Source organism: Phyllobates terribilis, unplaced genomic scaffold, assembly GCF_046119375.1.
Source record: "Phyllobates terribilis strain yellow unplaced genomic scaffold, ASM4611937v1 Scaffold_1__5_contigs__length_1240528914, whole genome shotgun sequence".
NCBI classification, from domain to species: Eukaryota; Metazoa; Chordata; class Amphibia; order Anura; family Dendrobatidae; genus Phyllobates; species Phyllobates terribilis.
Window position 1 is genome coordinate 965,482,840 of NW_027362761.1, and position 27,005 is coordinate 965,509,844.

At 39.7% G+C, this 27,005-nt stretch overlaps 1 protein-coding gene across 3 annotated transcripts in view; it reads right to left on the minus strand.

Moving 5' to 3' along the window:
• The window catches only part of LRBA (LPS responsive beige-like anchor protein), a 646,348-nt gene that overhangs the window by 461,288 nt on the left and 158,055 nt on the right, over positions 1–27,005 (minus strand). For all 3 annotated transcript variants that reach the window (XM_073642521.1, XM_073642520.1, XM_073642519.1), the window contains exon 34: positions 6,118–6,182. In XM_073642521.1, the coding sequence (XP_073498622.1) occupies positions 6,118–6,182 (65 nt within the window). The remainder of the gene's footprint in view (positions 1–6,117; positions 6,183–27,005) is intronic.

Here is a 27,005-nt window from a genome sequence, read left to right on the forward strand (position 1 = left end):
GCACAGGCTAGAAAATTGGCTATATTTTCCTTTTTTTAAAATTTCAATGCTCTAAAAGTGATCAGTTACCTTAATAGGAATGTAATAAATGAGAATACACATAATCAGGTGGAAAAAAAATGTTTACTAACCAGAAAAGTAACACTAACCAGACAAACCACTGAAAATAGAGAAATGAAACCAAGTGAGCTGCGCTTGTCAGATCAGTTGCCCCTGACGGAGGGTTAAGACAGGAAATGTCCACATAGACATGATGAAAGAGACTAATTGTTCAGAAACAATCCAATTTTAGCATAAGGTATATTTAATTTCTATATTAAAGTTTAATCCGCCTATAGGGCTGGTGCAAGGTATAAATAAGGTCACCAATCCTTCAGCTCTCATTGAGTGACACCAAAGAAAGCATGCACTGGCATCACTGACTGCATCGGTTTCTTGCTACGTACTAGATCTGATTCATTCAAGTACAATTAGCATAGTACTTTGGAGTAATTCTTTAGGCAGTCTAAGAAAAATCTAAATCCCTAAGAGAGTCTTCTACAAGTTACCCATTAATGCTAATTTTGCAGGATTTAGGAACAATATTATGCCTTTCAAAACTAAGAATAATTTGTGTTTTGGAATGAGTTTATTTCATAAGACCACATTTTTTTCTTTTATTTTTGAGACTTCATGGCCTTCTTCATTGCAGCCAAATAAAGCCACTCTTTCCAGTTTGTTGGCAATTTATAGGGACACATGTACATTTTTTTTCAGATTTCTTAGTATCGCTGAAATCAATGCATTTATCACAAAGATTAAACTAATTCTCCAAGATATGTTAATAAATAGGAGCACATTATGGTTCAGCCCTAAACAAGTTGTCAATTCTGTCTGCTCTCGTACAGGTGCACATGGGCATATTGTAGCAGGGCACAAGATTTTCCTATTCTTTGGTGTACAGTAGATAGAGAGCAAGATGTGTAAAAAATGGAGTTTAATACTTTGTGGAATTGGGAAATTTCCATTTTGTATGGTGTGTGCACATTGTGACATGTGCCAATGAAATTTTTGATAGGGCATTTTTTTTTTTTTAAAGGCAACTTGATGCCATCCTAATTTTGTGGTCTGTGGACACCATTATGGTTAGTTTACACACGCAGATATATATTTAAAGGATGAACGATGTCATCGTAACTCACGACCAGCTAATTGTGTCAGACAAAAATCTTTATGCAGGACGGGAATCTTGAATGAAATTGTGGAATAGCAATCGTAACATCGAAAATCGTGCACTGTGTTCACACAGACAGGTCTGAGCTGTTGGTCTGGTCAAATCCCTTAAGTTATGCAGTTTATATCGATTACATGAATTCCTAAAGTATTCTACAGACATTTCCTTTGACACGGTACAAAGAAAATGTGATCTAATTAGCGATTAAATGTTTCGGAATCAATTTTACAGCTTTATACAAGCAGTAGCATTTGCAATAATAACATATGTACTTATTGTAACGATCCAACTGCTAAGGAACAATTGCCCCAAAGCTAGATCAGCCAATCACTGGAAGCCATAGCCATTTAGGATTTTACTTTCCACTCTTACTTTTTCCAAGGTCAAATCGTTGACCTGGTGAACAATCACCATTTACATAGTACAATTTTCCACAGATGAACTAGAATTTTTTTGCTTGCCTAAAAAATTACACGCACGATGAACAGGCCTTTTTGGACAACGTTAAAAGATATTTATCCTATTATTATTACTAAAATTAGCAAATACTTCCAATTAGAAATGTAACATAGTTCCCCATGGTACCCCATGTGCAGGGCATTGCTATAGCTTAGGTATCCATGGTTACGACCACTCAGTGACCGCTAGTTGCTAGTGGTCGTCGTAACCATGGACATCTCAGCTATTGCAATGCTACAAGTGAAGCAGAGTATAAATATGGTTGAGAATACAGTGTTTTGGGATAAGGAGTAGGACACTGATGAGTTTTAAACCCATTTAAGAGTTGACAATGTTACTCAGACTATATATTATATAAGCAGTTTACATCCTGTGAAATGCTCAAAATACATATACAGGATCTGTATACAGACCCCCGCAGACCCTTCGAATGCCAATATCTTCTTTTCAACACCCACTATTACACCTGAAATACTTTTTTTTTTTTTGCAGTATAGATCGCTCCCTGAAGAAGGCAGCGCCGAAACGTGCGTTGGGGTGGATGTGTGGCCCCTCTGTGAGCTTCCACACCATATGGTCCTATGTCCAAGTATGAATTAATTGTCCATACATCTATCTCTTGTGGATAGTTTGATGCTTAACCATTTGGTGACTATTCAATGAACTGTTTACTATAGACCAGTATTATTTTCCTGGACATCTTTAAATACTTGTACATTAACTTGGACTCTAGTATGGCTAGGTGGGTCACTTAATGACAGTGCACATGGCCACTGAGCTGTTGTGATTCTCACAGAACGGACCCCGTCGGTCCAAATTACGATGGATTTTTTTATAGTTATATATTTGCACCATTTTTGTCAAGCATGTGTATTGCATTTTGCATTTTATATTCATACAATAAAATTTGTCTTTTATATTGAGAAACATTCTTTTGGGTGATCTTGATCACTTTTTTTCTTCTATGAGTCTTTATGGGTGGCGATTTACCCTTACTAGCATCCTCAGGTGTGAGTTATTTTGTCTCATTTAACATTTAATATGCACCAGTTGAGAATTATAAGTATACTCAGTATAGATCAGTGTAGCATCATGTGCCTTTCTGTACTACAAAAAAAAAAAAAACACACAAAACATGTTAGCTTAAGGGTACAGAATAATTTACAATGTTGATAGTCCACCAATGGCAAGTCTATGGCAAACAGTTGTATGCATTAGATGCATCTTTTGGGGGTATACCTCAGGATTATTTCCCAACTTATATACATCAAAAGGAATAGCTTTGAATAACCATGAATATGTTATTAATTATATATGCAATTTGCCTCTTCAGAGAAAAAGAGAACTTGAACTCTATAGCGCCACCTATTGGAAGCAGCAATCCTACAAGTCACAATCAACCCATTAACAAGTCGTGCAATATGACTTATTAATTATAGACACTTTAACAATTGATAACAGTACTTCTTTGTATGAACATGCTTCACATTATCTATACTAATGAAACATTAATCAGAGGTTAAATCTAAAGCACTCAGTCCATAAATAAGGTCAAAAAAGGCAACCCCCGCATAATAGGAAACAACAACAGAACCAGCCAAGGCAGTGTAACTGAACACTCTAGTTACTGTTTCCTGACCTCTGGGATCAAGACGTATAGAACATGTCTGTTACCGAGCTGCAGGAACCAGTAAGAAGGTAAGAATTACAATTTGTTTTACAAGCCAAGAGGTTAAGCTCCATAAGAAGGGAGAACATTAATGGATACACAGTCACATTTAATCTTTCACTGTCTAAAGAACCAAAAACCTGTTATTGCACTTATAAAAGTACTATTACATTTTAAAGGGGTTGTTCAACATTTATAAAAATAAATAAATAAAAAAGAATCTGCAAACTGCAGGGCTGTTTTTAAAGCTGTACGCAGAGGCATATTTATTCATTTATTTTACTCACTGATATAGCACCATTAATTCCAAAGCGCTTTACAGACATTATCGGCACTGTCCCCATTGGAGCTCACAATCTAGGTTCCCTATCAGTATGTCTTTGCAGTGTGGGAGGAAACCCACGCAAACACGGGCATATTCGCCCATTCTTACAACTGTGGATCTAGTAAAGGTTGCTCCCTTCATTCCATTCTTTGATCACTTTACTGCTGAGGCCTTAGTTCTGGCCAATAGATGGGACTGAATGGGAAAATTCTCTAGTATTTTTTTTTAATCTTTATTTTAAACAGGAAACCATCTGTCAAAAAGTGGAAACTTGAACTATCCTCAGCAAGTCTCAACGGCTGAGTTATACTGGTACTATACGATGCAGCGCCAGATAAATATAACTATTCACCACATGGTCCTGTTTGAAATGACAATACCTTTTCAGTTCTGTCAAAAAAACAGAGCGGTTAGATGATCTCATGCACTAGCGGCCTCCTTAAAGGGGTTGTCTGGTCTAAATTGATAAGTCAGCAGTCACACTGTATGCCTGCAGACTTCAGCTGCGGGGATTCGCTGGTTTTGGACCCGGGACAAGAGGATATTTATTTTTATTTTACTCACTTATATAGCGTCAATAATTCCACAGCGCTTTACAGACATTATCGGCACTGTCCCCATTGGGGTTTACAATCTAGGTTCCCTATCAGTATGTCTTTGGAGTGTGGGTGTCACGGGTGTATCAAATGTGACAAACAGTCGCCATGCAGTTGGTTGCAGGAGATCTCTACGTTTGGCATTACAGATATCGTCTTAGATGCAGGGCTGTCTCTAGGACCTAGTGGCTACCTCTCTCTGGTAATTAGCTCCCTGGCATGGGTATATATATACACCTGGTGTGTCTGAGAGGGAGATGCCAGCTATATTCATTTCTACTTGTGAAGACTTGGCGAGAGCAGTACTTCGTCCTCTCTGGAGCTTGAGGCCGAGTTTGCATTTGTCTGGAGTCGTCTAAAGCTAAGCATTCTCCCAGTTTGTCTACCCTTGTTGTCTATATAGTTTAGTGGAGATCAACTAGAGCTCATCTCCTCCCATTCCTAGCATTAGCCATACACCAGGGAAAGACCGGGTGAGGCACGCGTGCGGCAATTGCTGAATAGACAGTATAGGGTTGGTAGTTGAGACAGGGTGACACTAAACCAGACTAGGAGGTCTCCACTTCCCTCTGTGATACACTAAGTCTTTCCCACACCTGGCGTGACAGTGGGAGGAAACCGGAGAACCCAGAGGAAGCCCAAGCAAACATACAAACTCCTTGTAGATGTTGTCCTTGGTGGGATCTGAACCCAGGACCCCAGCGCTGCAAGGCTACAGTGCTAACATATTCCAGGCCAGTGGGTGTGGCATTGCCCCATACACTTATATGGCGAAAGGCCACGCCCACTGGCTAAGAGAATGTATAACTCATTCATATCCTCCGGTCTCAGATCTGAAACCAGTGAATCCCAACACCGCACAGTGCGTACGCTGGGGGAATTCTTAAGTCTGCAGTCACATAGCGTGACTGCAGACATCATTTTGAACTTTACAACCCCTTTAAGGAGCCTTTTTCTTTAAAGTGTAACTCCAATTACACTGCATCATCATAGAATAGTAAAATTGTTGCTGGGAAAGAGAACGGAACAGTACAGAATAATTCTTAAATTTCACAGGATCACCCACATCTCCCAGTGACAACTACATTTGTAGTGTGAGTGCCAAATGTTGTATAATTGGAATTACACTTCATTTATTGCACACTGATGAAATAAGAAGAAAGGCTGATTTGCTGATATTTGGTTCATTTTTTGGGTGAGAATGTGCCACTTTAAAAACAAAAAAAAACAAAAACAGCTATCACGGATCTCTTTATAATAACCTTCAACTTTATGCAAACCGCATTATAATCCACATGAATCCTGTATGAAGAGTCTAGACAACATGATCCGGACTGCATCAGTCCTTACTCATGGCTTAGGCTGTAAGCCATAAGGTCTGATGCAGTCCGAGACAGGTCAGCTAGACTACACACAGCCTCCATGTGGATTTTCATTTGGTATGAATAAAGCTGTAGAGCTCCCTGAATGCTGAATTCTGTTTTTTTTTAATTCGCTATCACTCTGTCTTGGGGTCTCCATACACGGGATGGACTATCATCTTTGACTGATGGACTGATCTTTGTCTTGTTTGCTCTACTGATCGTTCTGAGAGATTGGTTATGTTCTTTTTTTATGCATTCCTCCTTTACATTTCCCAGATTTAACCAATGTGACATAATAAATGTGAGTGTTTTTAAAGCTCTACTACATTGGACTGGTTTATGACTGTTTAGACAATTCACATAAATCCAACGAAGGAGGAGACCAGATAAAAAAAAAAAGTGAACACACAACAGTGACTTCAAATGACGAGTCACAAACTCTGCCAATGCACACATACTGGTTACTACCAAATAGAATAGAATGACATTACCTTCCCTCATTAACCAACTCAATGAAAGCAAGTCCAGCGTTCTTCTGAATAGAGTTCTGCCACTCCTAAAAAATAAAAACATGTAAAACAGATTAAAACAGTTGTTTCAAACCAATAGTGCTTCTTATTCTATTCATCACAGAAAAAGAACACTGAAAAGCAAATTGTCAATGTTTCCATGTCTCAAGAACAGAACCAAACAAGTGAAAAGAGGATGTGTTATAAGGGCATAAGTAAAAGGAATACACTACACAAAGTACTAAATAAATGCAAAACAAATAAGCTTAATTAAAAACATATAGAACCAAACATTTAGAAAGAATTAAAGAGAGTACATGAACTCCAGTGATACTGATGGATCTGCACTTTGATAAGTTCCCTGCCATTGGCACCCTTCCCTCCCCCAACGCATATGCAATAATACAAAACCTGTGACCTCCTAAAGATGTATACTTAAGATAGAAAAAAAACAGCAAACAAGTATACCCAAAGCAAAGTAATATCAGTAAGGGAATGCAAACGTATAACCAATACAGTACAAACAAACCAAGGATTCTCCAGGTATGAAGAAAAGAGGGACAAAACCCCTTCTGTTACATGTTACACCACCAGCTGTGGCTTCTTCAGGGGTTTTCCATTTCTGGTTTTATTTTTGCTTGTTATTTTGTTTTTAAACCAGTGCAGCTGGCATTTGGCTTGTAACTTTTAAAATTACATTTTAAGAGTATAATAAGATGGCTGCACTTAATTTTGTTGTGACTTTTTTTTTTTTACAAAATGAACAAATGCCAATATCTTTGGAAGCAAACTCAAAGGAAACCTGTCAAGATGGTTTTAGTGATGAAACTAGAGGTATGCCTGTATAATCACAGAACAATAAAAATTATACCAAATTAGTATTAATCCAAATTTGTTAGTTCTGAGAAATCATGCTTTGAAGGCACATGTAAATTTGTCTGAAAGTACATTTAAAGGTGTTTCGATGTACCCCTATATTCTGCCAGGCCAATTTACATGCAAGTTACAAGCTTGATTTCTCCGACCTGGCAAATCAGATTACCACAAAACAATTATCATTTTTCATAGTTGTACTAGGATCTATACAGCCATACCAATAGTAAAATCGTCCTGACAGGTTCCCTTTAGCACAATCCGAAAACTATTACTGTAGTTTTAACGTCTAATATACAACAAAATTTTCCAGAGAGTAAATATGCAGGAACGTTGCATGCAGATGTGGTTTGGACGTGTTTTACACTTAAGATCATAGAACCTACAAATAGACATTGTTTATGAATGCTCCAATTCCGCTCCCTGCAGCTCCACTTTCACCTTTGCTCTCAACTGCAACTTCAGGACGGACTATGGTTCCCCTGGCCCCAACTCAACAGCTTTACAGCTTGTGTTAGTACAACTGTAGACATTTTGGAAAACATGGTCCGTAGCATATGGATGTCCAAATGATGGGCGTAAAGTATAGAAGAGAGAACGTTAGCCACTGAACTGAGGCAGATTGGCAGATTTACAGTCCCCTTTCATATGTATCACTGGTCATGTGCAAACACAGGGGAAGGAGAAAATGCTCTCCTGCATGTGGACCAAAGCCGAAGTGCAACCTCTGGTACTTTCAGGTTGAAACTAATCAAAACAATTTATATTTGGATGGACAACCTCGTTGAGTCTTGGAAAAAAAAAGGTTTACGGGTAGCTCCAGCTTTCACTTTAGGTTTTATACTACCTTTAGCATATTATCTTTATAAAATATATACATGTACTTAGAAGAAAATAAGAAAAGCCACAGATGAAGATGGTTCATACAATACCAGTGTTAAGCGTCACTCATGATTATTTCAATATTCTATCAAGCACCAAATGCCTTTTGGAACAAATCACATATCAATGTAATATACAAAGCATGTAATAGCCTTGGTTATTAATGTCCCAGAGGCACAGGGTGAAAAACTATAAAAGCCTCAGTCATACCATTAATGCAACCATGTAATTGTAAAGCACATTTCAACACTTAAGAAAGGAAGAACTGCAGATCAGATTCAGCTATGTCAATATTCTAGATGGTGCCTAATTGACAAACATTTCCTGCAGTACCTTATCCTGGGTTTCTACTTTAAGGGCCCTGCAGAAACACTTATAGATCACTTGTGTATATATAGCAAGGCAGAAATAGATTCATGTATGTGTAAGAAATAATACACTCCTTTAATAATGGGAAATGGTGGACGTGACATTACACCGGCATATTCAACACTAGATTGATCTACATATTTATATTGGTGAATAAATCTATTTCCCTCTCCTATTTTATATTTGCATGTCTTACCATATTTTACAGCACACATGCTTTGGACCACATTTATTAAGTGCATCTCACTCAACAAGTGGGTGTGGCACAGCAAGAAAAGTTAATAATTTAGTGGCAAGGCTTCAACTGTGGTGCTACACTAAGCATACTGCCCAGCGCCAGCAGGTCGTTGCGCCAAGAGGCGGTTTGTGTTGACAACATACAATGCTGATTCAGTGTGGCTCCTTCATGGGTGCCACATTGCCAGACCTTTCTTCCGCGCAGTAATCTACTTCCGTATTATACCAAAAAAACTTGGTGGAGAGTACAACTAAAGGAATTCAATATAGTGCTGGAAAATGCACCTCTAGGTTGGAAGGCAGTCAACAAGCTACCGGGGAGAAGCTGATGGTTGACCTGAGTATGATCAATGCTCATAATGCACGAGGATCAAGACTGCAAGGACGTCTTGGTACTGACATTGCTTGGTCGAAAGGGGAAGATCAAAAACTGCAGCGATAAAGTTCGAAACTTGGAATGCACGAATCATGAACCAAGGCAAACTCCACATCAAAGTCTAAATGGACAGAACAGGACTTTACTTACTTGGAATTAGTGAATGAAGATGGAATCAATCTGGACATTTCCAGTCAAACGAACATTGGGTTTACTTTTCCGGCAACGATAACCAAAGAAGAAATGGTGTTGCTTTTATTCTCAGCTGAAGATTGAAACTTCAGGACAGTGCTGGCCAATCTATGTCACGGTTATACAACTTTAATAACAAATAACCGATACCGAGGAGGAGGACATTGAAATATTCTATGATCAAGTTCAAGAGGAAAATCGACAAGATGCAAAAACAAGACTTACTCATTATCATGAGACTTGAATGCCAAAGTGGACCATGGCAAACAAAACAGTTGTTGGAAACTTTGGACTTTGTGAACAAGGCTGGAGGAGGATTTATTGAATTTTTTATGACAAATCAACTGTTCATCATGAACACCTTCCTAAATCACAAACGGAGACTCTACACATGGACATCACTGAATGGGGCCTATAATAATTTGATTGACTACATACGTATTCACCAAAGATGGAAAAAAAAAGTCAAGCTGCGCAAACAGACTAGACAACAAACTGTTTCCAAGTTTCATTTGACCAACATACGTGAAGATTTTTGGAATGGTCTACACAACCAATTTACATCACTGGACACGGATGAAAGAAAGCCTGAGGTATTATGGAAACACATAAAAGACTATTATTCCTGAAGAAGCCAGTAAAACAAACAAAAGGCAGAAGAGACCTCCACAGCCATGGTTAAAAGAAGAGACCCTAAAGATCATTGAAGAAAGATGAATGGCAAAAGCAAAAGGTAACATCAGTAAAAGACTAAAGAGCCATTCGAACAGACAAAAAACGGTATCAAAAGATATGTACACACAGAAATAAAACATCTGAGGGGCAAGAGCAGTAAGGCATACCTGAAGTTCAAAGATAAGTTGAAAGTTTCAACCAAGAGGGGGCATGTTCTAGATGCCAATGGGAACAAACCAATTGAGCAATAACAGATCAAGGAAAAATGGAAAGTGCACACAGAGCATCTCTACAAGAACGACTCAGTGATACGGGAAGAAACAGACTATTACCAATGATGGTTCCGTGCTCCCATCTGGTAACGGAGGTGGTCTGGTACGGCGCCTTTCCGGTCACAAGCGCCACCTTTGTCCTGACTCGGGAGGCGGAGTTACCACACGTGCAGCAAATCTGTCCCAATCTGGTGTAGCGTCTAGTTCCGGTGTTGTGGGATGTGCGAGGACATGGCACGCTGTGTCCCTCACCGACGTCTCTGCCCAAGTTAGATGGGACGCCATCTTCCCTGGTTGCCAAGCAAGGCACGACGCTGCTTTGTTTGGCAATGAGCAATGGTGGGATTTTGCCCAGCCTGTGGTTGAATCTAGCAGGAAGTCGCTGTCTGGGGATGATTGGGAGGTAGTCAACACCTGATTATTAGGCTGGCTATATAATACTTCTCCCTGCTCAGTCTTTTGCTGTTTATTGCAGTTTCCACGTGCTTGGTGGTTTGTGGTGTTAGTATTAGGTTTTGCTATTACAGTTTTTCTCATTTTCCTTTTGGTTACGCTCTCTGGGGTTACCGCAGAGGTACTCACCTGTTCCTAGACTAAGCACGAGCCACGTCACCAGATGCCAGCTGCCCGGCGACAGTGGGCCTGGGAATGGCTCTGCCTTAAGTCTCCCTTCCATTAAATGGAAGAGTATTCCTGGCCCTCAAGGGCTCGCCTAGCTGGGCAGCTTGCGCCAAGTGCATCTGTGGCTGCGCCTTTGCTGGTTTTGGAGTCTTTTGGGTCCCTCTTAGAAGCGCATAACAGACTGGAAATAATCGAGAGCCAAACATCGTGAAAGTAATTTCTGCGATAAATTTTCTATAAAACTACCAAGTGCCTGGCTGCTCCAAGAGCTAATAGAGTCTTCTGAAGCAGCAGATGATGTCATCACACGCCTATGTCAACAGATATGGATAACAGGTAAATAGCCCAAGGACTGGATAAGATCAGTGTTTATTCCCATTCCAAAGAAGGGAGATGCTACAGAGTGTGGAAACTATCAGACTATTGCGCGCATATCTCTCGTCTGCAAAATACTACTGAAGATTGTACAAAGCCGATTGCAGCCTTGCTTTGACAAAGAGCTGCCAGAGGAAAATAGCAGGATGCAGATAAGTCAGAAGAACAGAAGATGTGATTGCTAACATTAGATGTATAAATGGAAAAGGCCAAAGAATACAACAAGGAGAACTATTTTTCCTTCATCGACGACAGCAAAGTCTTTGTGTTGATCACCAGAAACTTTGGAATACCATAAAGGATATGGGTGTGTGCCGAACCATCTTATCAGCCTCATTAGGACTCTTTACATCAACCAAGAAGCAACAGTCTGAACAGAATAGGGGGACCAGTCATGGTTCAAAGTAGAGCAAAGAGTCAGACAAGGCTGTATCCTGTCACCATTTCTGTTCAATTCATTTGCAGAAGCTATTTTCAGGAAGGCTGGATTGCCAATAAAAGACGGAAAGAAAATTGCTGGACAAATCAACAATCTTAAATATGCAAACGCTACAACACTGATAGCAACAAGCGTAGATGGAATGAAGGACTTATTACGAAGCGTCAAGATGGAAAGTTCGAACAAGAAAGTACTACTGAATACAAAGACAGCAAAGATATTGACTACTGTCAGGTAAGACTGGGACACATTTGAGATGGAAGGCAAAGAACTGGAAGTTGTAAAGGACTTCAGCCTACTCGGATCAACGATAACTCAAGATGAAGCGACAAAACGAAAAGTCTATAGGAAAATAGCTATGGAAAAATCAACAATGAATTCACTGGACAAGGTCTAAAAATCAAGGAACATTTCAATGGGGACGAAGGCACGGCTCATACATAGTTTGATCTTTTATGTGGTAATATACAGATGTGAAACCTGGACGATAAAGTAATAAAACAGAAGAAGAATAGACACCTTAAAATGTGGAGCTGAAGAAATAGGTTTTCAATACCATGGATGTCAAGAAGAACAAACAAATCAATTTTGGAACAAACCAAGCCAGACATGTCACTCGAAGCAAGGATCGCCAAGCTATGACTTGCCTACTTTGGACACATCATACGAAGAGAGCAATCACTGGAGAAGGACATCATGGTCAGAAGAACAGAAGGAACAAGGCGAAGAGGAAGATCAGCAACCCGATGGCTTGATACTATCAAGATAATGGCAGAGAAAACCCTGGTGGACCTATCTGGGCTTGCACAAGATCGATCTTTCTACAGAGCATTTATCCATCAAGTCGCCATGGCTCGAGATCCCATTCAATATTAGTTCCTATATGGGGAAATTGCATGAAATGTACCACACACTTTCTGCTCAGGGGGAAGACAGAAACAAGTATCCCTGACAATTATTAGACACTCCTGTAAATGCAAGATGACAGATTAGCCTCCTGATTTGTCAATTATTAGCTTATTTAGGAGAATACAGAGGGAAGGATAATTACATGGTTATCCCAGCAGAGAGAGATGTGTCTTGCTCTAGCTTATCATGTGATACTGTACTCCTGCAACATGGGATTTATAGCAGAGGAATGAATTGCATGGTGAGTTCTAGGTATTAAAAAGGGGCACTGAGGCAAAAAGGAATAAAACGGGAGTCTGAACTACAAGGAAATAAGTCCACTATATATAAGAGAGTAGTGCAGAGCGTGATAGAAAAAAAAAACACGAGTGCTTCTTTAAGGCAGCGTGCCCGCGATCCGTAATAGCAGTGTTTTGGACGCAGCTCACCTGCGCTGAATCCAAAAACCTGCGTTCTACATTAGAAGCACAGTTGATGGATTTACAGAAATCCCATGCACACTGTGCTTCTATTTGATGCCGCGTAAACTCACCAGCAGTGCTGTTTTACGAGCCACAGCATGTCAGTTTCTGTTGCGGAGACCATAGTCTCTGCAGCAGAAATTTCCCCAATAGAATGTATTGGGTGCGGTAACTCCTCATGTGTTCAAAGAACATATGTGTATTTACCTGCGTGATCAGACAAAGCAAAAATACGCTGCGTCCAAAGCGCTGCTATAGCCTGATCGTGGGGACATACCCTTACACAACACACAATGCTATTACTACATTTGTTCAAACAGGGTTGGTGGGAGCGCTCATTTAAGACAGAGACCCATAATAACACTGGTTTTGGGCATCTCCCCCTTATCAGTACTGAACAGAGTACTATTTGGCTTAATGAGATACCTTAAAACAGCTGCTATGAACCACTTTGCAGATTTTTTCCCAAGGAGCAATACATTCAAAATAACTCCATCTCTTTGATGAGAGCTGGTAACCCCCTTAGCTGCTTCTAAGGCAGCTCTTTCAGCCAACCAATACTCAGCACTCTATTGATGAGGGACAAAAACACACAGTGCTGTCTACAAATGTGTCTATGGTTTCAGGCTATGTGCCCACGATGCGTTTTTTTAAGCGTTTCCGCAGCGGCAAAAAACGCTGCAGAAACGCTTAAAAACGCATGGTAGAAGGCCTGCCATGTTCCCCAATGATAATCCGCATGTGCTATGCACATGCTGCGGAAATTTCCGCTGCGGATTATCATTGCGGAAAAAAACGCAGCACTACCAATTATTTTGCGTAAGTGCTGCATTTTAGTCGCCATTGACTTGCATTAGAACGCATGGATTACGCATCACTGCATATGTAGATGTGCATTCGATGCGTTCCAATGTGCGGATGGTACCCAGGTCTAGAGGACAGGAGACTCTCCTCCGGCCCCGGGTACCATAGAAACTGTAAGAAAAAAAAAAAAGAATAAAAGAAAAGAAAAAATAAATATGATACTTACCTTCTGACGGCCCCCGGTGCGCTCCTCCTCCCTTGCCGGCAAATCGCGATGGACTGAAGGACCTGCGCTGACGTCATAGTCATGTGATGGGTCACGCAACGCTGACGTCGGCAGGTCCTTCAGTGTATCGCGATCTGCCGGCAGTCAGCACCGAGCAAAGCAAGACTCCGCGGGCCATCGGAAGGCAAGTATAGATTTATTTTATATTTTTTTACATTCTCTCGGGTCACACTATATAAATCCATGCAAACGGCATGGATTTATGTAGTGTGACCAAGTTGACAAGCACTTTCCAAGTGATGCTAAAATCGCTCGGAAAGCGCTTGTCAACCCGCATGCGGAAATGCATGTGAAGATCGCTTCACATCGGCATGTCCCTGGCAGGAAAAATGCATGTACAATCCGCATGTACAATCCGCATGTGTTTTTTCTGCCAGGGGAGATGCAGAAACGCTCAGGAAAAATCCGCAGCATTTCTGCATCGTGGGCACATAGCCTTACTCGTATCAGCTACTGTGCACAGTGCTCATTAAGTGCCTGATAAAGGTCAACCCTTTTAGAGCAAAATATTTGTAAGCTGCCGGCTTCTGTATATTTTTGTCAGAAATCCCAGAAATTATCACTATGCTACTCAACTACTAGAAACTGTTAGTATTAAGCAAGTAGCAATATCACTAGAAGTATAAATGAGAACGAAAAAAACATTAGCATGCAAGAACCCCAATTTTATAGGAATAAGTAGCAAAAGATACTGGGGACTCATTAAATATTTGTCTTTTATTTAATTTTACTCACTTTTATAGTGCCATTACTTACACAGCCTCCATTGGGGCTCACAATGTAGGTTCCCTATCACTATGTCTTTGGAGTGTGGAAGGAAACCAGAGAACCGGGGGGAAACCCGGGCAAACAAGGGGAGAACATAAAAACTCCTTGAAGATCCTTGGTGGGATTTGAACCCAGGACCCCAGCGCTGCAAGGTTGCAGTGCTAACCACTGAGCCATCGTGCTGCCCTCTTTGATGCAACATTGATTGTCTACTCTGCTGCAAAACTGACCAATGTTTGTTGATTTGGAAATTGGTTGCTTCTATCTGAAAGCCATCTACCTTTTTGTTATACATTCAAAATGAAATGCAAGCCCCAAGTTAATGCAACCCTTAGAGAAATCCCCCAAACAGAAGTGGCACCAAAATAACACCAGTTAATTCCTATACAGCAAAACGAACAGTCTCATTGTGCATTAGTGATAACGTCATTAAACAGACATGTAACCACTGCAGTCAGTCACTGCTGCAATTAGTGATTTGCTCTAGTGCCCATGTGTCCATATTGGGATGACCTGGCTGGAGCAGGAGGTAAAGCTCGGCATGGAACGCCTGTAAAGTAAATACTTAATATTCATTCTTATTTTATCCCAAATCTTAAAAAGGGTGTGTGTCATATGGATAACCCCTTTCGATAAATCATATTGGGGTATATAGACATTATAGAGGCACTCATTAACCCCTTAATAACCAGGCCAAATTTTTGAAATCTGACATGTGTCACTTTATGTAGTATCTCTGGAATGCTTTAACATATCCCATTGATTTTGAGATTGGTTTTTCGTGGCTGATTACACTTTATGATAAAGGTAAATTTAGGTTGATATGTTGTGTGTTTATTTATAAAAATATCAAAAATGTGACAAATTTAAAAAAAATCAGCAATTTTCAAACTTGGAATGATTATCCCTTTAATCCAGATAGTCATACCACACAAAAAAACATTAATAAATAACATCTCCCTCATGTCTGCTTTACATCAGCACCATTTGGAAAATGTTGTTTTATTTTGTTAACATTTTAGAAGGTTTAATTTTAAAACATTCTTTAACCCCTTTACCCCCCGAGGGTGGTTTGCACATTAATGACTGGGCCAATTTTTACAATTCTGACCACTGTCACTTTATGAGGTAATTACTCTGGAACGCTTCAACAGATCCCCCTTATTGTTTTTTAGTGACATATTGTACTTCATGATAGTGGTAAAATTTCTTGCGTTTATTTGTTATAAATTCGAAAATTTGGTGAAAATTTCGGAATTTTCAAAATTTTTAATTTTCATGCCCTTTAATCAGAGAGATATCACACAAAATAGTTAATAAACAACATTTCCCACATGTCTACTTTACATCAGCATAATTTTGGAACCAACATTTTTTTATTTTTGTTAGGAAGTTATAAGGGTTAAAAGTTGACCAGTGATTTCTCATTTTTCCAACAAAATTTACAAAACCATTTTTTGGGGGACCACTTCACATTTGAAGTGACTAGGGGCCTTTATGATAAAAAAATACCCAAAAGTGACACCATTCTAAAAACTGCACCCCTCAAGGTGCTCAAAAATCCCATTCAAGAAGTTTATTAACCTTTCAGGTGCTTCACAGGAATTTTTGGAATGTGGAAGAAAAAAAATTAACATTTAACTTCTTTCACAAAAATTTTACTTTAGACCAATTTTTTTTTATTTTCGCAAAGGTATCAGGCAAAAATAGACCGCAAATTATTTTGTGCAATTCCTCTTGAGCACGCCAATACCCCATATGTGGGGGAAAACCACTGTTTGGGCGCATGGCAAAGTTGGACTTTTTGAATGTAAAATGGACTTGAATAATTAGCAGACGCCATGTTGTGTTTGGGGAGCCCCTAATGTGCCTAAACAGTGGAAATCCCACACAAGTGACACCATTTTGGTGTGGCATTAGTCATTAGACGACTTTATTCTTCGGGTCAGTGCAATTACAGAGATACCAGATTGATATCGGGTTTTTACGATTGACAGCTGCCACACACTAAAAGACGCTTTTTTTTTGCAAAGACTAGTTTTTGTATCGCCATATTTTGAGAGCTATAATTTTTCCATACTTCAGCCGACAGTCATGCGATGGCTTGTTTTTCGCGAGACAAGTTGATGTTTTTATTGGTATTGGTTTTTATTGGCGATCATTTTTTGATTGCTTTCTATTCCGATTTTTGAGGCAGAATAAACAAAAACTAACAATTCAGGAATTGTTTTTTTTTTTTGTTTGTTTTTTATGCCGTTCCATGTGTGGTAAAATTGATAAAGCAGCTTCATTCTTCGGGTCAGTAAGTTTACAGCGATACTACATTTATTTTTTTTATGTTTTGGCGCTTTTACACAATAAACTTTTATAGAAAAAAAGATTTTTTTGTGTCGCTTTATTCTGTGAGCTCTAACTATTTTTCGGCTGATGGAGCTGTATGGCGGCTTGTTTTTTGCGGGACAAGATGACCTTTTCAGCGGTACCATTTTTATTTGCATTCGTCTTTTTGATTGCGCTTTATTCCATTTTTTTTTTGGCGGGATGATAAAGCATTGTTTTTTGCTTTGTTTCTTTTGTTTTGTTTTTTTACGGTGTTCACTAGAGGGGTTAATTAGTGGGACAGTTTTATAGGTCAGGTAGTTCCGGACGCGGCAATACTTTATACGTGAACTTTTATTGTTGTTTTTTTCATAATATTTATGGTTCCAATTTTTTTTTGTTGTTGTTTTGGATTATTTTTTTCATTTTTTTTTTTTTCTTCTTATATTTTTACAATTTTATTTTTTTTTCCCCACTTTGACACTTTTGGAACGTTTATACTTTGCGCCACTATGGGACTTTCACTTTTTTCAGTCTGATCGCCTGTGTAACATAGGAATGCAGCAGCATCTCTGCGCTATACAGGCTGTCAGCGCTGCACAGGGAGAAGTTACTTTGATCGTGCACTGCGCATTATCAAAGTAACTTCTTGCTGTTTGGTGACCCGGATGTTGTCATGACGACATCTGGGTCACTATAACAACCACCGGGACCCGGCTCAGACATCGCGGGACGCCGGAGAGGAGGTAAGTATCGGGGCTTACCTCGCCTTGCCATCGGAATGCTGCAATCGAATTCGATCGCAGCATTTCTGGGGTTAATGTGCAGGGAGCAGTGCAGGACCGCGCCTTGCACATATAGTACAGGGTGTCAGCTGTGACAATCAGCTGACACCCGGCGCCGATCGCCCCCCACCGCTTGTGTGCGGGTGCGATCACAGTATGAAGTAATAGTACGTCCCTGGCCCAATAGGCCCAAGGCACAAGGACATGCTATTACCATATACGTCAGAAAGGGGTTAAGGAAATTTACAAAAGTTACTTTAAGGACCTGTTTAGTTTTGAAATTACTTTGGAGGGCCTATATATTGGAAACCCAAAAAAGTGATAGCATGGTAAAAACAGTGCCCCTCAACGTATTAAAAATTGCTTTCAGGTAGTTTATTAACCCTACAGGTGCTTTTCAAGAATTAATGCAAAGTAACAAGAATGAAAAAATTGATTTTTACCATCTAAATGTTGATAAATTCCAAACAGACCACTATAGCTTGAAGACTAAGATCGTTATTTGGCCATGAATAGCCATGCCCAACATGAGGACCACATAATCAAGATCTCAGGGTGCCGATGGGGTTAAATAGATAGTCCCCACACTGTTAACCATCTAGATTAGGGATGTCAAACTCAAAACACACAAAGGGCGAAAATTAAAAACAAACAAAGTTGCGGGCCAACAAGTATACAGTATAATGGGCCCCACATAGTCCTCCATACAGTATAATGGGCCCCACATAGTCCTCCATACAGAATAATGGCCTCACATAGTCCTCCATACATTATTATGGGCCCCACATAGGGCTGGTGGTTCTGGTGTCACGGGCAAAATAAAACCACCCTGTGGACCAGATTTGGCCCACGGGCCAGAGTTTGACAAGTATGAGTTAGTTAGATGCTGTACTCACTATTGACAGCAGTATTTAAGGGGTTAAACGGCCATGTTCGGTGTCAGCATTGTTGGGGCTGATACAACAAGTTGTCAGCTATAGTGTACAGCTGATAGCTGCTGGATTGTGACCTGTCAGAGGACGCTAGTCTCTTATATCACAGGTCAGTTTTAAGTCGTATTTTCGGTCATTAAGGGTTTAAAGGACCCAAAACTGGTCATATGTAAAATATTCCATATAGATGTCCTTGACCGCTCTGAGCCAGAAGACACTGACGCAGGGCAGAACAAGGCAGGTAGTTAGCTTGCTACCAGTTGGTAAGTTCTCAGCCCCATAGCCAAAAAAAGACCAAGTCCCAGATAATCCCTTTAATTCAGAGAAACAGCAATAAGAAAAGCAATATATTTGACCAGGAGTTGAATTGAGTATAGTGAAAAACTATTAATGTCAGGGTACATTCAAAAGGCTATATTTCAGGTCCACATGCTACCCATGAGAAAAATAAAAAAAAACTGACCTCACGTGCACAACACTTGAACTAATGTTATTCAATTAGGCTGTCTAGATGATTTTTTTTTTTTTTTTTTTTTTTTACATGAACCAAATGTCCATTTGAAAAAAAAAAAATTGCACCATGCACTAGTGTCTTCCATACTTTGGATGACATTTGTGTATTCAAGTTAGGTGAGCAGATCAAAAAATAAATTGGATTAACAACTAATCAAGAATCTGCAAAAACCCTAGCGCATGCACTTATCTCCCGCCTCGTCTACTGCAACCTCCTGCTCTGTGGCCTCCCCGCTAACACTCTCGCACCCCTCAAATCTATCCTAAACTCTGCTGCCCAACTAATCCACCTGTCCCCCCCGCTATTCCCCAGCCTCTCCTCTCTGTCAATCTCTTCACTGGCTCGACATTGCCCAGAGACCCCAGTTCAAAACCTTAACCATGGCATACAAAGCCATCCACAACCTGTCTCCTCCATACATCTGTGACCTACTCTCCCTGTATTTACCTACACGCAACCTCCGATCCTCACAAGATCTCCTTCTCCACTCCCCTCTTATCTCCACTTCCCACAATCATATACAAGATTTCTCCCGTGCATCCCCCCTACTCTGGAACGCTCTACCCCAACACATCAGACTCTCGCCTAAAGTGGAAACCTTCAAAAGGAACCTGAAGACCCACCTCTTCCGACAAGCCTACAACCTGCAGTAACCTTCGCTCCACCATACAGCTGCACGACCAGCTGTACCCTCACCTACTGTATCCTCACCCATTCCTTGTAGACTGTGAGCCCTCATGGGCAGGATCCTCTCTCCTCCTATACCAGTCAGTGACTCTTTTTGTTCAAGGTTACTGTACTTGTTTTTTATTATGTATACCCCTTTTCTCGTGTACAGCACCATGGAATAAATGTCGTTATAATAATATCTGATTTTTACGGATAAAGAACAAATCTTAGTGTAGGATACTGTATTTGTTATTGCAAGTTTTATTAACTGCTGATGTATAAAAAACAATGCAATACAACTGCCATACGGATGACAATAAGGACGAAAAGTTATTTTTTTCTTGGTGAAATATTGGACAGTTTTTCTTTAGACTGTCAGGTTAACGTAGCCTAATGGTTACAATTTATTTTTCAAATTTTTAATGACATGCACTAAGTAGAATATTAAATATTTTTTGCAACAGATCATATTAAATTTATTATATTAAACATACATGAAACGAGGTCAAAGGAGTCCTTGATCATAGAAGGGTGAGTGGTGTTATGGTAATATACAAGTACTTAAAACAAAACTATCAAGCACATTTCAACAGTGTTTGCCTTTAATGTCAGCACTCTCTCAGCACCACTCTAGAGAAGCTTTGGTGAACAAAGCAATATAACGCAAACACCCATACTTACCAGACATTATCTCAGCTGCTCTGTCAAATACAAGCTGTTCCCCCCCCCCCCTTCTCAATCTAACATCTTAACACCTCTAGAGGGTAATTTAATCTGCTCCAAAGTGGCAGATCACACTGCAACCAGAGGGTGATATCCACTTAAATCAATGGAAGTACTCAGCCAAAACATAATAGGATCAGCAGTTTGAGAACCCATTAGATTGTCCTATCAGTCCACGGAAAGGACAGGGGATATCCAGATACTGCCTCCTCTTTAAGGGTCATACATTTTTAACATGAAATAATTAACAGTTACGTAAAGGTTATCCTGCGTGAAGGTTATAATGAAAAATGTAAAAAATAATAGGGCTTCTTTCACACATCTCTGCAGTACTATTCTTTAGCTTGTAAAAAAAAACAAATTTTCGTTTGTTTTACAGGCATTTTATTCTTTCAGCACATTTTAGTCTACAGAGAAGCCTAAGGAAAACAAAATGAAAAAAAAAACAAAAAAACAAAACACGACACTGCATTCTCAAATAAAAACATCAAAAATATTAAAAACACAAAGGAAACTATTTTATGGTGAATTTTATCATTATTCAAGTTAAAACTCTGTATCCAGATGTTAACTTAACTGCAATAAAGCAACCAAAAAGGATTTTTTTTCCTAAAACCCAATGTGGATAAAATACATAACCAAAAGACATTATATTCTGATCACTATGGCGTTATTGTCAGTCCGTAGTCTTTCTATAATGCAAAGATCTTTCATATTTGGACCAACTTCTGGTTTTGGTTTAGAAATGCAGACCAAAATACTGCCAGGTGAAAGTGTCAATAGGATCTCTCAAGATGAGTCAGTATATGTTTGATAAGTCCTGTTATAAAACCAAATCTTACACTTTTATTTTGTGGGAACTCATCCTACCTTGTGTGGTTTCAAAAAGTTAAAAACAAAAGCCACACCCTTTATAGTGAGAGCAAGGCTTTTGGGGAGCATGCATCGTCAGATACAAGACATGTATTGCTACAACAGCAAACAAAAAAAGGTCATCTGTTCACCTTTCTATAATCCTGTACTGGTGTAGGAATGGTAAGGGAAACGCTTGGGTGGGGACTGAGCAAAGCTTTACAAATATCCTCTTGACTGCTACTCCTTGGCTAGATTTGACCTTGATTTAAATCGCTTAAACCCTTTCCCCCCACCCACTATTGGAGCTACCCTTTCCTGCTGTACTCATCCCACAGTCTGCTCTCGTATCTTACCGCTTCTTCCTCTATGTTCTCCATTTTGGGAAATACGCTTTTTCCCCTGGGGTTAGAAGACAGTCTTTAGTACCTGGCTAAATAGGGACTATTTCAGAGGGTCTCATTTTGGCGCTGGACATATTTGGCCCTCAAAAGGAACATCTTCTTGGTCTCTCTGCTCCCTCTCTCCTGGGAACCTGGAGAGTTGGTCAGCTATCCCACTTTTTCCATTCTCTCCCTCCTAGACCCTTTTATAACAACGATAAGACGCCTTTTGAAATCGCGTGTTCGGACATGGGACCGTTAAGACACACATTATCCCTCTCGTTCTTTGCTGAACGAACCCCCAGACCAACCTAACACTAATTTTAAAACCCAATGGGAGTGCGATTTGGGCCTCCCTCTTTTGAAGGAGCAGGGGAGGCATATCTTCGCTTTAACGCACATATCTCCTATAAGCTCCCGATTTCATGAGGAAGTTATAAATTGCTTTTCTGGTGGTAAAGGGTCCCAACTCGCCTACACTTTATTTCCCAAAGCCAGTTCCATGTGTTGGAGATGTGGGGAAGTAAAGAGCGATCTGCTACATATTTTTTGGCTCTGCAGGCTCCTCTCCTCTTTTTGGGGAAAAGGTTCCGCAAATTATGCGCAAATTCACAGATTTTAGCTCAGACCTGGACCTGGCTCTCGTCCTTCTCCAACACTGTGACATCCCTTTAAAAACCTACAAGTATTTGATATTAAGACACTTAATTGTGACTGCAAGAGCGTGCATGCCTCTGCTATGGATGAAAGATAACGCTCCGACAAGCAGCCTCTGGTTTACTAAAATAAACAAGGTAATGCTAATGGAGGAACTTACCTCTACGATTAATAACAGTTATGATCGTTTTTTCAAAACCTGTTTTTACTGCCTGGACTTTAGCTCCATGGCTGACTACCTGGCCCTTCTTGGGGAAAGTTTAACCTGTATTCTTTAAGGCTCACAATGAATACCTCTCCCGACTGCTTCCCCAACTTTTCTCCTCGTGCTTCTGTTTTTATCCTTTTCTCTTTTCTCCCTTCTCCTCTGTATACTCTTGACTGTTTTATTCCAATTGTTTTTGGGCAATCATAGTTATGTGATTTCACATCTTGTTCCTTAATGTTCATAGGAGGTTTCTGCCCTACACTGCTCCCAGGATTTGAGTAACAAGTTGATATCTCCCACTGTCATTTCCCACCCCTCAGTGATTGTTTTTTGTTTATTATATCTCGGCACGGTAGTGCTTTGTGATTGTATTCTTTCCTTGAATAAATTCATTAAAGACCAAGTTTAAAAACAAAAAAAATCTATAAAATGTGAAAATATGATCCAGTTAGCTATTTTAGGAATTTGTTGCAATTTTTTTTTTTTTTTTTTTTTTAAAGGCTGCGTGCCCACTATGCGTTTTTGAAGCGTTTTTGCCGCGGAATTTCCGCAGTGAAAACGCTTAAAAACGCTTTGTAATATGTGCCCCATGGTCCCCAATGATAATCTGCATGTGCTGTGTACATGCTGCGGAAATTTCCGCTGCGGATCATCAATACGGAAAAATCCGCAGCACTACCATTAATTTTGCGGACACGCAGCGTAATTGCCGCCATTGACTTGCATTGAATCGCTTAATATCCACATGACTACATGTGCACATGCGGATATTAAGCGATTCAATGTGAGGATGGTACCCGGGTCTGGAGAAGAGGAGACTCTCATCCATACCCGGGTACCATAGTACCTGTAAAAAAAAAAAAAATAATCTAAAATAAAAAATATACACATTATACTCACCTTCTCCTGTACGATGCGTCCTGCTCCCCGGCGGCTCGTGATGGTGTAAAAGGACCTTCCATGACATCATTTAGTCATGTGACAGGTCGGTGGTCATGCGATCGGTCACATGACTAAATGACATCATGGAAGATCCTTTTACACCACCGCGAGCCGTACAAGAGACCGGACGCACCAGAGAAAAGACCGGGGGCTATCGGAAGGTAAGTATAATGTTTTTTTTTTTTGTTTGTTTTTTTAAAGTATTACTTGGTCACACTATATAAATCCATGCAGGTTGCATGGATTTATATAGTGTGACCAAGTTGTCAAGCACTTTTCCAAGTGATGCTAAAATCGCTTGGAAAAGCGCTTGATAGCCCGCATGCGAAAATGCATGCAAAAACACTTGACAAACGCTTGTACCTGGAAGGAAAAATGCATGTAAAATCCACATACGTTTTTTCCTGCCAGGGAGACGCAGAAAAAATCAGCAGCATTTCTGCATCTTGGGCACTTGGCCTAATTCATGGTATGCACTATCCAATGGATCCATGTGAATGCAGATTTTTTCTCTAGTTGACTGTAAAGATCCAGCCAATGTAAAAAGCAAATACATCAGACTATAACTTTTTGATACGCATTCCTATGACCTGATCTAACTTCACATTACGATCCGGTCCCTTATTATCTGTCAGCCCAAAACATGGATAATGGATCTCAATGGATGGTTTTACATTTTTTGCTGCATTTTATAATTTGCTTTTTTTGGTGGGGGAAAGTTTTTGTTGTTTAGAGACTTCGTAAAAGACTAACTTACAACACAGGTTGAAATATTCAGTTTCCCTGTTCTACATTTTCCAATGTGTCACATATAGGAACACGTCCAGTCAGCGCACATTATTAGTCATTATATGTAATAGGGATATTGCTTTACACAAGCAGCTGAAACCTTAGTCTCCATAATATGGATTTTCAGTAAGAACATTTATATAAAAATATTCTATTAACAGAAGATAACCCACAGTGTCTGTTGGGTAACTGCATAACTAAGTGATCACGTTAACACAGTAAAATGTAACCAAATGTGTGACACACAAGGTCATCGGAAAATGTACTCTAAGGGGAATATTCTTTCATGTGACCTGTCCAAGTTCTTCTAATCAATACTAGAGAATGGTTTCAAAAGGGGGTGATAAAAGTTGCTTTAAACCCACCCGCTACAAGCTCTGAACAGATGATCATCATTAGGGTTCTGTTACAATCCTGTATGGAGAAGCTGTATAAAATGTATCCTATTAGGACATGGTCAGTCTGTTTGACAACTGCAGTCTCTAAGACAAATGGCAGCTGCTGCCCTCTGAGCTCTGAAGTCAGGTCTGCTGGGAATTATAGACCCAAGTGGTTAAAAAGAAAAAAAAAAAAAGAAGTATTGCTTGTTCATTAGACCCTTATTCAAGGAAAACAAGACTATAATAAGAAGAGAACACGAACATCAAAGGACTGGTTATAACAAATACATGTGTAACAAAAATATAACATGTAATGGAACATTCTTCTTTATCTTTAAATCCCCAAATGACTGGGATATTTATTCATCTCACTTAAAGAGCTATATGCAGACATTATTGGCACTGTCCCCATTGGGGGCTCAATCTAAATTCCCTATCAGTATGGTTTTGGAGTATGGAGGAAACCCATGCAAACACGTGGAGAACCTATAAACTCCTTGCAGATGTTGTCCTTGGTGGGATTTGAACCTAGGATCCCAGTGCTGCAAAGCTGCAGTGCTAACCACTGAGCCACCATGCTGCCCATATTGATGACCCAACAAAATGTATCACTTAATAGTAAATGTTGGCTGCACACAGAATAAGGGCTCATTCCTAGAGCACATTAAGGCTTTATTTTGTGCAGAGCAGTAACAGGGATTTCATAAAGAGGGGCTTCCATGTGAACCTGAAAATAAGCATGCATGGTAAACAGGAGTATACTCTCAAGAGGCATGCTCCTAATTGGAGAATACCTTAATATGTAGAGGACACCCCATGAGATTGCAGATAAGTACAGATAGGCCATGCAGCACCATACACTCAGGTGTCCAGGCTCATACTATCAGCAGTACTGGATTAAAAGGGGATGCAAGTTATCAAACAATTATGGTTGACCCATGTAATGCTTGAAAACAAGAAAATCAGCATTACCTGCTGAAGCCCCTGCCTCCAGTGCTACCTCTCTGCGGCTTTGCTCCCCCACTGGGTCTTTGCCTACAGTGACAAAATCCAGTCTACAAGGCATAAAAGCTGCAGCCATTCACTAGGATCAGTGGTGATGCTGAGGTATAAAACTGCGGAGACCACTGATTGGCTGCAAAGGTCAAGTAATTTAGATGGGACACAATGTAGAAGAGGTAAACATCTAATTATTTGGGGTGTGTGGAAGGTGCAGAACCATATATCCGCCTTGGAGGGCAACAAATAAAAAAAAAAAAAATAAAAAAAAAAAAATCACTAAGATTTGTGTAGAAAACCTATTGTTTAGGAAGTTTTTTGTTAAATTTATTTTTTATTTTTTGGCAATGTTCTTTTTTCCATATCACGATCTGTATTAAAGAAAAATAAAATTGAAATCTTGTGACTTTCAAACTGACCACTGGGGCTATTTTACACTCATGGGGCCAGATTCATTATTGCACTTGCTTTTTCTTGTTTTTTGGCATTTTGTATCTTTTTTTTTGCTTCGCTTTTTGAAGTCTATTTTACATATTTTAGAAAAGTGCTATATTCTACACCTGGCCCTCCAGAGCAGTTTTATGTACATAAGCAATTTTTAGGACATTCTTGGGGGGAGGGGAACGGAAAAAACCTAACGACTTTTTGCTCTAAAAGTTGCAAAAATCGGTTTAAGACAGAAAAGACAATCTGACTTTGCGCAAGTATCGTAATGCATGTGCGCCATTTTGACGAATTTCAACAAATATCACAAGATAAAAAGAAAAGAAAAGGGACGTTAAAAAATACACAAATCATGAATTTGCCCATACATCCAGTGGAGTATGGAGAGGCAGTGTGCACTCCTGACCGCCAATCCATTCGCTCTCTATTAGGCTGCAAGAAAAAGCCGAGAACAGCGCATGGCACACCCTTGAGAATAATGGGGTGCCACAACACAAAATCAAGTGATTGCTTGTTAAACCATGACAAAAAGCAGCAAACTGTTGCTAGTTTTCACCACATCTGGCCATAACCATTTGATCATGTCTAGAGCACAAACGTGATCAATAAAAAAAATTAAAAAAAACTGACGTTCCATTACATAAATAAGATCGAAAATGGTTTAGCGCCTTAAATTTTCAAAGGCTAAGGATCAGTGCATATACTAAAAGCAGTGTTCTTCACAGGCTTATCCTA